At 58.3% G+C, this 11063-nt stretch overlaps 5 protein-coding genes across 5 annotated transcripts; 3 read left to right on the top strand and 2 right to left on the bottom strand.

Moving 5' to 3' along the window:
• Positions 1-43: 43 nt before the first annotated feature.
• H310_13469 (hypothetical protein) lies at positions 44-1626 on the top strand (the record flags this gene model as incomplete). Its single annotated transcript, XM_008880979.1, has 2 exons — positions 44-1514; positions 1550-1626. The coding sequence occupies 2 exons, from the start codon at positions 44-46 to the stop codon at positions 1624-1626; spliced, it is 1548 nt and encodes a 515-aa protein (XP_008879201.1).
• A 169-nt stretch (positions 1627-1795) lies between these two features.
• H310_13468 (hypothetical protein) lies at positions 1796-3933 on the top strand. Its single transcript, XM_008880978.1, has 2 exons — positions 1796-2979; positions 3040-3933. Exons 1-2 carry the CDS (start codon positions 1818-1820, stop codon positions 3561-3563), a joined length of 1686 nt encoding a protein of 561 aa, XP_008879200.1. The 5' UTR covers positions 1796-1817; the 3' UTR covers positions 3564-3933.
• On the bottom strand, positions 3468-7963 carry H310_13467 (hypothetical protein). The gene is made up of 6 exons (XM_008880977.1): positions 7004-7963; positions 5559-6945; positions 5168-5494; positions 5040-5116; positions 3898-4988; positions 3468-3831 (listed from the first exon to the last, which is right to left on the bottom strand). The coding sequence occupies exons 1-6, from the start codon at positions 7928-7930 to the stop codon at positions 3645-3647; spliced, it is 3996 nt and encodes a 1331-aa protein (XP_008879199.1). The 5' UTR covers positions 7931-7963; the 3' UTR covers positions 3468-3644.
• Positions 7964-8359: 396 nt separating this feature from the next.
• H310_13466 (hypothetical protein) lies at positions 8360-10051 on the bottom strand (the record flags this gene model as incomplete). Its single annotated transcript, XM_008880976.1, has 1 exon — positions 8360-10051. The coding sequence occupies one exon, from the start codon at positions 10049-10051 to the stop codon at positions 8396-8398; it is 1656 nt and encodes a 551-aa protein (XP_008879198.1). The 3' UTR covers positions 8360-8395.
• A 388-nt stretch (positions 10052-10439) lies between these two features.
• Positions 10440-11059, top strand: H310_13465 (hypothetical protein; the record flags this gene model as incomplete). The annotated part of the gene is made up of 2 exons (XM_008880975.1): positions 10440-11027; positions 11053-11059. The coding sequence occupies exons 1-2, from the start codon at positions 10501-10503 to the stop codon at positions 11057-11059; spliced, it is 534 nt and encodes a 177-aa protein (XP_008879197.1). The 5' UTR covers positions 10440-10500.
• Between the last annotated feature and the right edge of the window lie 4 nt (positions 11060-11063).

Here is an 11063-nt window from a genome sequence, read left to right as displayed (position 1 = left end):
TATGCCACCCAAAGCCTTCCTCTTCACCGCTCTGATCGCCCTCATGAAATCGCTGGCAGCTCTCCCACTGGATCTGTCGCCCGCTTTCGACCACCACGAGGTCCATTTCCTTCCTGGCCACAACGACTCGGCTCCCATCAACTTTAAGCAGTACGCTGGTCGGCTGGCCCTGCCTCTTGCCGGCCAAGAACTCTTTTACTGGCTTGTCGAGTCCCAGCACGATCCTGCAAACGATCCGATCGTGCTGTGGCTCAACGGCGGCCCCGGGTGCTCGTCCCTCGGAGGATTCTTCACGGAGCTCGGGCCGTTCGTCGTCCAATCTGACTTAACGGTGAAACGCAACAAGTATGCCTGGAACCGCCATGCCAACATGGTGTTCCTCGAAGCTCCGGCTGGCGTCGGGTTCAGCCGGCCTCTGCTACACGCAGCCGACTACAACGACAACACGACGGCCGCCAACACCCACGAGTTCCTCCGCGTCTTCTTCGACACGTACTCGACGTACCAGGGCCGTCCATTTTACATTGCGGGCGAGAGCTACGCAGGTCGGTACATTCCGTTCCTCGTCACGAAGCTGCTAACCACGCCCCTGCCGCACGTCAACCTGCGCGGGTTCCTCGTTGGGAATCCGTCGACCAACTACTTGATCGACCACAACTCGTACGTCGACTATTACTACACGCACGGCCTCATCTCGCTGGAAAACTACGAGGCCGTCAACGCCGCGTGCGGGCGCGACGTCGGGCGGTGCGTTGTATCGACCGCCAACTGCACGGCCGCGTGCGAACACGCGCTGCAAGATGGCATCCTCGCCATGGACAAACCAGCGCTCAACCGGTACTATATTTATGGCGACGTATGCTTGATGAACATATCCGAAGTATATCCATTCAAGTACCGCAATCTGCGCCCGCTGCCGAGCCCGTTGGTGGATGTTGCCACGACGCCATGTACAAACGCCTTCACCGAGGAGTACCTACAACAACCTGCCGTCCAAGCAGTGCTCCATCTTAGCCAAACCGATCCTACCGTCTGGCGAAGCTGCAGCAATGCCATCGGGCATCAATACGCTCGAAGCATCTCGTCCATGGAGCTGTACCCGCCGATCCTTGCCCACGGCATCCAGGTGCTCGTCTACAGCGGCGATGCCGACATGGTGGTCAACTTTATGGGCACCCAGCGGTGGATATCGTCGTGGGGGCTCCAATTGAAAGTCGTGTCCAAGTGGCAGGCCTGGTTTGGCCCGGACAACCAGTTGGCCGGGTACACGGAGGAGTACGCCGGCGGCCTCACGTTCAAGACGGTCAAGGGAGCGGGGCACATGGTCCCTGCCGATCAACCTTTGCATGCCGTGTACATGTTTGAGTGTTTTTTGTTTGGCCACGACGTTTGCGGCAACTTCACGTACCCTCCTACACGAGCGGAGTGTTTGAGCGGTGAAGACTTGGATATTGCACGGATGACAAGCGCCTCGACGGCGGAGCAGCGGAGTCAGTCAGCCTGTGGAACCATTGGTGGTTTCGGTTGCTCGTGGTGGTATTCGCTGCAGTTGGAGTTTCCATGGCAGTCTCTGCTGCGCGAAAGGCGCGTCTCAATCGCCGTAAGGCGTGCTACGCGACGTTGTAGTCGCATGGCCGTCATGCCCATTTGCGCATGCCATACTCCGGATAATGTACGGATACATCACATCTGAAAGATCTCTATTTTGGTCGAAAGGGCACGGGTAACCGAATGTTTATCCGGAATTTGATGCTCGGCGGCGCAGATTGATAGCGTTAAGATACTCTTCGATTTTCTTGGTTGTGCGCGCATCTAGCATGCGACGATGCATGGTGTGGCTGGCGAACATCGTGATGGCGGCGATGGCAAGCGCCCCAGTTCCATTTGGTGCAGGACAAGGACATGCCTTGGCTCGTCTGGTCCATGCCAATGGCGACAACAACGCGGGATCGAATGAACACCACAGAGTCAAGTCCCTGCCCAACTACAACGACAAGCATCCCATCGACTTTGATATGTACGCGGGGCGCATCCCGTTGTCGAAACCCGGGGTCGAGCTCTTTTACTGGCTCGTGCACTCGGAGAGCGACCCCCACACGGATCCCCTCGTCCTGTGGCTCAACGGCGGCCCTGGCTGTTCGTCCCTTGCGGGCCTCTTCACAGAACTTGGCCCGTTCGTCGTGGAAGGAGATCTGAGTGTGAAACGCAATACTTATGCATGGAACCGCAAAGCAAACTTGCTCTTCCTCGAGTCCCCCGCAGGGGTCGGGTTCTCGTCTCCCCTACTGGACGCTGCCGAGTACAACGAAGACACGACGACCGACAACGCGTACGATTTTCTCGAGCGATTCTTCGCCATGTATCCGACGTACCAAGGCCGACCGTTCTACATCATGGGCGAAAGCTACGCAGGTCGGTACATCCCGTATCTCGTGCACAAACTCGTGTCGTCGCCCATCACGAATGTCACGTTGCGCGGATTTTCGATCGGAAACCCTGCTACAGACGACAAGGTCGACGGCAACGCGCTCATGGACTACTATTACACCCACGGCATGATCTCTCGTCAAAACTACAAGCAAACGACTGCGGCGTGTGTCGGCAAAGTGATCCGAAAGTGTCTGAGCACGTCGCACAACTGCTCGGCTGCGTGCACGACGGCGCTCCATGCTGGCATCCTCCAAGTCGACAAGCAGAAGCTCAATCCGTACAACATTTACGGCGACGTGTGCTTGCTCGAAAACGGACAAGCGAATGCATTGCACTATCCGCTGCACCAACGCGCGATTCTTCCCCGCGGGGACATCGGGCCGTGCCAGGACGTTTTTACCAAGGCGTATTTGCAACTAAATGCAGTTCAAATGGCGCTCCATGTTGGTGAAGGCCACGTACCATGGAATGACTGCAACCACAACGTTACGCGCATGTACTCGCGCAGTCCGTCCGCGCTGCCGCTGTATCCGCGCATCTTGTCGGCAGGTACGCGCAGTCGTTAGTTCGAATGTGTGGTTGGATGGCACACACACTGCACTATCGTAGGGCTGAAGGCATTGATCTACAGCGGCGATGCCGACTCGGTCGTCAACTTCATCGGAACGGAACGGTGGATTACAGACGAGGGCCTCAACTTGACCGTTGTCCGCGACTGGCGCGCGTGGTTTGGTCCCGACCAACAACTCGCCGGGTACACGCAAGACTACACCAACTTGACGTTCAAAACGGTCAAAGGCGCGGGCCACATGGTCGCGGCGGTCCGGCCACTCCACGCGCTCTACATGTTTGAGTGCTTTCTGTACGGCGATGCAGCGTGTGAGTCGTTCGTGTACCCGTCCGACGGCCTAGAGAAGCTGACAGGGGTCGGCGGCGACGTGGGAATGCCGATTATTGCAGCCGTGCAGTCGTCGGAAGGTGCCATTGGCGTCACTGATCAAGCCAGCTCGATGGGGTCGACATTGGTGGCGGTGGTGCTGATGGGGGCATGCGCAGTCGTGGTAGCGTTTGCAGCATGGACGCAAACTCGCCTCGGCAGACGTCGTAGACAAGGCGATTACACGAGCCTGTAATGCGGTGGCTGCAGCTGCTATTTTGATACATCATCCACGGCGTTTTCATCGACTCATGGGGGTAGTCTGACAGACCATCGGCTACGTGAAAGACGGCGTCGGGTCGTGTGCAAAGTCATCATTATCTTCGAGAATCGAAATCGCTTCAAGCTTGGTTTGAAGGTCGGGGGACACCACCGGTCGAAGTTGCATCAAGTACTCGGCCGTGGCAAACGGGACGGCGAGGCGGCGAGCGCTAGCGAGGACGTTTTCGAGCACGGTGGCGAGTCTAAAGCAGTCGCACGACGCCGTGAAATATCCTGTGCCGTGCCTAGAGTGCTCTGTCGAGATGTACCTGGCGTGAGCTGTCGACGGAATCGGGATGTTGTCCGGTGGCATGCGGCGGTAGGCCAAGAATGCCATGCACGTGCGCTCCAACCAAGCAGTACCATGCATTTGGACGCAATCGTCGACCACGGATGTGTCGATGTCCACTTGGAGCAATAGAAACCACATTGCTGCACACGGCGACGTGACAATAGCACAATCCAACACCAACTGGCCGCAGCGCTGGACATCGTGGCCGAGCACGAGCTGCGTCATCTCGACCAGCGTCGTGAGAAACGGGGCGGGAACGACCATGCTGGGACTGCCTTCGTTGGAACACGAAGCGAAGTACATTCGAACGAGGCGATCCAGGACCACGAGTGTGTTGGGCGGCACAGACAACGTGTCGTGGAGATGCCTCACGAGCTCTGTGGCTCGTGGCGTCGCGCCCGGTTCGGCCCACGACATGCAGTGGCGAAGCACGTTCAGGGTCATGTCGATGGCAGCGTCGAGGTGAAGGGATGCAATGGTGTACAGCCGTGGAAGCGCCATCGATGGGGTGCACAGGGCGGCGTGCAGATGGGTGTACACGTTCGGCAGCGGATGGGGCTGGTGCTTGACTGAAACGACCAAGGAAGCAATCAACATCGAGTCGCACGTTGCTGAAGCGTCGGCCGGGTCTGCGATGGAGTCGAAGACGTTGGCTACGTTGGGTAGCAGAATGTGGAGCATGCTCGAGATGCGTGGGGGCCACGGGGCAAGTCCTTCGAGATGAGTCGTCACGAATGCTCGGACAGTGCGCTGGAGCTTCGTCGCGGAGGTGGTAGCCCCACGATCATTGCTGTGAGCAAGGACTGCCTGCAGCAGGTCCACGAGAACAAGGCAGACTCGGGCCGTCGTGGCAGTGGGCCGTGCAGACTGCGCGAGCAGAAGTGTGTGTGCGGCATCGATGAACGTGTTGACGAGGGCCGTGAGGAGATTTGCCGCTTTCATCTCTTTCTTGTTGGCGAACAGGACCGGCACGACTTGATGGAAGAGGGCCATCCCACCGTCCAAGCGGCACAAGGGTGAGGTCGTTTCGGGGCGAGTTGGCGCGTGCAGCAGCCACACGGGGTGCAACTACGAAAACGAGCGTTAGCCGCGGCGTGTTTGGACGTATAATGGGCGGACCAGTTGTCCATTCGGCAGTCGAGTGGCTGAAGCAAGCGTTGGATGGCACGTTGGTGGAGATATTTCAAAGCAGTGCGCTAGTCGGCCATGACGACCATCGATCGATGCAGCCATCGGACTCATCGTACCTTGGTGTCGCAGCAGTTCCTTTCCAAGGCTGCAAACCGTCGTAATGGCAGCGACTTGAATGCTTTCATGGAGCAGCATGAAGTGGCTCGTGAAGCAGTCAAACCGGTACGAGGACGACTCGTCACAAAGCGGCGTCGGCTGGTGCAATTCAAATTCCAACCACGACGTCAACGCGGTGTCATGTGGACTGCGCGCCGCCGACTCGTCCGACTGCACAAGCGGCTCGAGCTCGGCCACAACGTGCAACACGCCCCCGTACATGTGCCGCAAGTGCATCCATGCTAAAAAGCCGTGCACGCTCCGAGGAACGGTAGGTCGGTCGTTGCCTAGTCGCGCCCACACAAATGGCTCAGCTGCGATGTAGAATGGAACGAGTGGTCAAGCAAGTACCGGGCAGGCACGTCGCAAATTGGATGCACAGTCGAAGGAGGCGGTCAAGATGCCACTGAAGGATGGGAGGCTGAACGAGTTTATCCAAAAACGCAGTCACAGCGTCGACGTGGGTCCTCGCAGCAACACAGACAAGACGAGCAAGCGAAATGATGGTGTGAGCATCGTCGCTTTCATTCCGCTCGAGTGGTGCTGATGCCGACGCTGGCAAGTGGATCTCCAGCGCGCTCGTGATCAACGTTTGAATGTGCTCGAGCGCCTTGCTTCGTTCGTGATGTGATGCCAAGCCGTGAGTCCACATGGCGGTCAAAAGATCTCGGCTTGTCGACCAGTGCACGGCCAGAATCGTGGCGCCGTCGACATATTCGATGACCTTGTTGGACTCATCTTCGACTGCCTGGAGCCGACGAACGAGTCGGTCGCCGATATCCGATGGCGACGGTTCGATAGCTCGCGTGGCAACGTGTACAAAGTCCTGTGCGAGGTGCACGACGCTGGATGCAGCGACTGTTTGCCTAGCCGCGCGAGATTGCAAAATCGTGTGCATCTTGGCAACGAACGGCGCGTATTCCGATGGTCCGACCGCGCCGTCGCGCGCGAGGGTGTGGACCAGCTGCATCCACCCGAGCGATAGCACGTGGCTGTGGAGGTCCCGCGCGGCTAAGAGGCCTGGCTTGAGCTTTGCATGCCACGTCGAGTCCTGGAGCAGGATGCGCTGTCGAAGTTTCCCCGATACTTTACCCGTGTCAAGGAAGTGCGTGATGTATTCTAGGACGTCGAGTGGCGAGTCTACCGTCGGCGGGTTTTGCAGGAAAACGGATGGCATGGCCACGGTGTTGTCGCCGGCGGTGGCGAGCGCGGTGAGCTTTCGGCGAGCGAGTTGAATGTAGTGCAGGACAAAGTCCGGGTACATGCTCGAATGCTGCTTGAGCACTTTGAAGAGCACGTCGAGATGGACCCGCGACGTTTCGTGCGGCAGCCGTTCGACAAAGCACGTCACGACAAATTGAATAGTCCGCTTCGACGAGACCAAGCGGCACGTAGATGCCGGGTGAGGGCATTGTTTGCCCGATCGAGGGGCTTCCGCGCCATCGGCGGCTCCGTTGGCACCGACGAGTGGTCCCATAAGTGCATCTGCCGACGGCTTGTCGCTTCCAAAATGCAATTCAAACCACGAGTGGAAGATCGGCAGCGACGTCACGTGGGCTGCGAGACAAACGCTGGCGTTGACATGCGCGGCATTCAGAGTGCGGACACCATGGCTGGCCAACGAGTGCGCCGCGCCAAGAGCATGCGGGATCAAGTCGTCGCCATGAAACGCGTCAAAAACGAGCGTCCAGAACCGGTGGAGGTGCCACGGCCGCGTCCAGAAGTAGTCTTGTACCACCTACACGAGCGACGTCATCGAGATGAACGTCTGGGAACGTGATGGATGAAAGACATACTGCAGCAAACGAAGCCTCTGTCAAACCTCGTCGAAGCGCGATTGCAAAGTCTTGATGCAGCAACGAAGCTGCGCGACCCGATGGCGCGAGTTGCACGTGGGCGAGAAGTTGGGCCTTGAGAAGCGTCTGGATGGCGCCATGCGCGGCCAAGTCGGGCGATACTTGCTTCAGAAAATCGAGGTAGATGCTGACTTCGGCAACAAAATGCTTGGAAGCGCCGTCAGCGATGCGGGCGACGTCGCAGAGGTATCGCAGGACCGCGTCGATGGCGACGCGCAGCACGATACGAGTCGACGAAGGCGTCCGATCGTGATACATTCTGGACGACGTGTCGATAGAATCAACGTACGATGCGAGGAAGTGGCGGAGAATCGCAGAGTACTCGTTCTTGGCCGCGGGTGGAGTTGACGCGAGGGCAAGCACGATGTCCTGGACACCGCGGGTCGAGACATCAATATGACGGGACAAAGAAGGATGCGCTCGTTTTCGAACGCCAGGACAAACGAGGCGACACAGCACTTGGTTGAAATCCAACGCGCATTGAACATGGAGCTTCCATGCGACGATGACGGGGACTGGGCGAGCTGCCACGATGTCGTCCATCAACCCTGCCACGGAAACGCCCCCATGCAAGACTGCATTTGACGTCAGCACAAGGCGTCGATGAAACAAACGCTCGTGGAGAATCGATGCATGCTCGTCCGAGCTCGACACCCACGTTGTGTACACCGCAACGAGGTTTCCTATGGATGACCCGTCGTCGACCGTCTGTATTTGTCGAGAACAGTTGCTCGACGTTTGAGCGATTTCGTCGCGCAAGGCACGTCGATGCTTCCGATTGCATCGGCGAACGAATTCCAGTGCATCCCGCTTGATCCCGTGCATTGTTTCTTCCGACGGCGCGTCGTCCACGTCGGGCACGTCCATTTTCGCGCGATTCCTCACGCGATCGTATTCCGGATAAAATATTATTAACCGTACGCGCGTTTTGGATACCATTCCCGCAGTTGTACTTTCGGCGACGCATGACGCCGACGATGCGTCGCGGGCATGCCTTGGGCTCTGTGCATGATTGCTGCAGGAAAGAAAGGAGTGGAAGAGGGTGAGCATGTGATACAGAGTGAAGTCCTCGTGTAGCCGAATCGATCCACGGTTTGCGCCAAACAGCGACTTTGGTCGCCGCAGAGCGACATGAGTTTACCGGTATGCATCGAGACTCGCGCGCACCCATGGTCCCGTTGGCCATCGAGTTGGAGACACAAAACAGTGGCTGAATGAATACGCAGCATCCTAGGGGCAGCACACCTCCGTCGTCCATGTGGTGGAATGGCATTGCCTGGATGCAGAACAGCTCGATCACAGCAAACGCAGCATCGTCGCGTTAGAACGAGATTAGTCCGAGTACGTCGGGACAGTCTGCTTGGTCAAGCTCGACGACGCTTCATCTTGACGGCGGCGGCGGGTGAGAAAGTGCTTGTAGCCAACGCTTCCCAAGACGGTCAGACCGACACCGAGGGCCACAAATGCCACGGCCCACGCTCCGCTGGGCAGCGCGGACGGCGACGACGCAGCGCCAGTTGTGTCGTCACCCGAGCTCGTTGTCATCCCGCTCAGGTACTCCAAGTTGTCCTTGGGGTAGTCGAACGTCGCGCACAGTTCGTTTCCGTACACAAAGCACTCAAACATGTACAGGCCATGGAGGGGCCGCGTCGATGGGACCATGTGGCCGGCGCCTTTGACCGTCTTGAACGTCACTCCGTCGTACTTTTGCGTGTACCCGGCGAGCTGTTTGTCGGGGCCGAACCATGCGTGCCACTTCTCGACGACTTTGAGTCGAAGCCCTTGGCCGCCGAGCCACCGTTCGGTCCCGATAAAGTTGACGATCGAGTCGGCGTCACCGCTAAAGATGAGCGTTTTCAACTCGGTCGCTAAAATGTCTGGGTACAGCGGCAAGCTCGACGGGCTGCGGTGGTAGACATTGCCCACGTCGTCGTTGCAATCGTTCCACTCGGCTGGGATCGTTGCGTGCGAGTGAATGGCTGCGCGGACAGCGGGCAGGTTCAAGTAGGCCTTGGTAAACTCGGCCGCGCATGGCGTGTGCGGCCGGCGCGGCAACGCGGCCGACTTGCGGTACTGCAACGCCCCGACTTGATTGTTGCGGAGGAGGCAAATGTCGCCGTAGATAAAGTACGGGTCGAGGAGACTCACGTCGGCCGCGATCACTCCTTCCTTCACGGCAGCCTCACACGCGTTCGAGCACGTCACGTTCAAGTCGACAATGCACGGCGACGTGGCATACAGGCCCGCGTACACACCGATCTTGTCCTGGCACTTGGCCGTCATGTCCTCGTACGTTTCCAGCGAGATCATCCCGTGCGAGTAGTAGTAGTCCATGTACGCATTGCCATCGATCGTGTCGTCCGTGACAGGGTTGCCGATGGCCATCCCGACAAGCGAGACCCCGTCGAGCGGTTCCTTGACGAGTTTGTGCACCAGGTACGGGATGTACTGCCCGGCGTAGCTTTCCCCGGTGATGTAAAAATGGCGGTTCTTGAACGACGCGTACGACGCAAACCAGAGCTGAAGGAACTCGTGGGCGCGGGCGGCAGTCGTCACGTCGTTGTAGTCGGTCTCGTTCAAGAGCGGGGACGAAAAACCGACGCCCGCGGGACTTTCGAGGAACAACATGTTGGCTTTGCGGTTCCACGCGTACGGGTTGCGCTTGACGGTCAAGTCGCTCTCGACGACGAACGGCCCGAGCTCGGTGAAGAATCCGCCGAGGGATGAGCACCCGGGGCCGCCGTTGAGCCACAGCACGATCGGATCCAGCTGCGGGTTCGTCTCCGACTCGACGAACCAGTAAAACATCTTTTGCCCCGTGGACGGGAGAACCAAGTACCCTGCGTACTGGTTGAAGTTGATGGGCTTGGGGTCGTTGTACCCCGGGAGGGACTCGACCTTGTGCGCCGTGAGCACCTCATCCAACGCAGCAGCGGGCGTTAGAGTCGCACACAGCGCCGCGGCAGCCTTCAGGACGGAGAGTTTCATCGGTGTCGTGAAAAGTTGAAAATGCCAAAGCCAGCCATCGAACGCCTCCTTGGTGGGTCCCAAAAAACCCTCTCAAATCCACGTTAATGTGGTCAGCGCCTGCGTTATATCCACCAATTGGACTTTACCTCGTTCAAGGTGAGACAACCACATCGCACCTCGACATGCCAGACACGAACACTCGCGAGAGCGAGTACAAGATATCAAAGCAGCATGTGGACAAGCGAGAAGGCAAGAGTTCGTGCGCTCGTGTGTCGGCGCTGGACGGCCGATCGCGGACGATGGATCCAGCCAGCCCTCGGAACGTGATAAGTTGAAGGTTCCCGTGCTTCAACTTCACGTCGAAACATAAAACGTACTTTTAACCTACTTCAAGTTTCGACGTTGCGATCTTTCCATCCCGCCTTGGTCGATCCGGCGCCACTCGATCCTCCCAGCCTCCCAGAGTCATGTTGAGGCTCAGAGTTGTCGCTGCCGTTGGTCTCACCGCATTCTTCGCTGCGTCTTCGCCTCCCGAAGACCATCAAATCCACTCGCTTCCAGGCTACAACGACTCGGCTCCCATCAACTTTAAGCAGTACGCTGGTCGGCTGGCCCTGCCTCTTGCCGGCCAAGAACTCTTTTACTGGCTTGTCGAGTCCCAGCACGATCCTGCAAACGATCCGATCGTGCTGTGGCTCAACGGCGGCCCCGGGTGCTCGTCCCTCGGAGGATTCTTCACGGAGCTCGGGCCGTTCGTCGTCCAATCTGACTTAACGGTGAAACACAACAAGTATGCCTGGAACCGCCATGCCAACATGGTGTTCCTCGAAGCTCCGGCTGGCGTCGGGTTCAGCAGGCCTCTGCTACACGCAGCCGACTACAACGACAACACGACGGCCGCCAACACCCACGAGTTCCTCCGCGTCTTCTTCGACACGTACTCGACGTACCAGGGCCGCCCATTTTACATTGCGGGCGAGAGCTACGCAGGTCGGTACATTCCGTTCCTCGTCACGAAGCTGCTAACCAC

This window comes from Aphanomyces invadans, assembly GCF_000520115.1.
Source record: "Aphanomyces invadans strain NJM9701 unplaced genomic scaffold supercont1.51, whole genome shotgun sequence".
NCBI classification, from domain to species: domain Eukaryota; phylum Oomycota; class Saprolegniomycetes; order Saprolegniales; family Verrucalvaceae; genus Aphanomyces; species Aphanomyces invadans.
Note: the sequence above shows the minus strand (reverse complement) of the source record. Positions and strands in the feature narration are given on the sequence as shown.

Bases quoted from the DNA above. Each gene is read 5' to 3' on its own strand.
- H310_13468 (XM_008880978.1), top strand. From the start codon at position 1,818: ATGCGACGATGCATGGTGTGGCTGGCGAACATCGTGATGGCGGCGATG. The intron at 2,980-3,039 runs GTACGCGCAGTC...GCACTATCGTAG, and splicing joins TCCGCGCATCTTGTCGGCAG to GGCTGAAGGCATTGATCTAC.
- H310_13467 (XM_008880977.1), bottom strand. From the start codon at position 7,930: ATGGACGTGCCCGACGTGGACGACGCGCCGTCGGAAGAAACAATGCAC. The intron at 6,946-7,003 runs GTATGTCTTTCA...TCGCTCGTGTAG, and splicing joins CAGAGGCTTCGTTTGCTGCA to GTGGTACAAGACTACTTCTG. The intron at 3,832-3,897 runs GTACATCTCGAC...CGACTGCTTTAG, and splicing joins CCGTCGACAGCTCACGCCAG to ACTCGCCACCGTGCTCGAAA.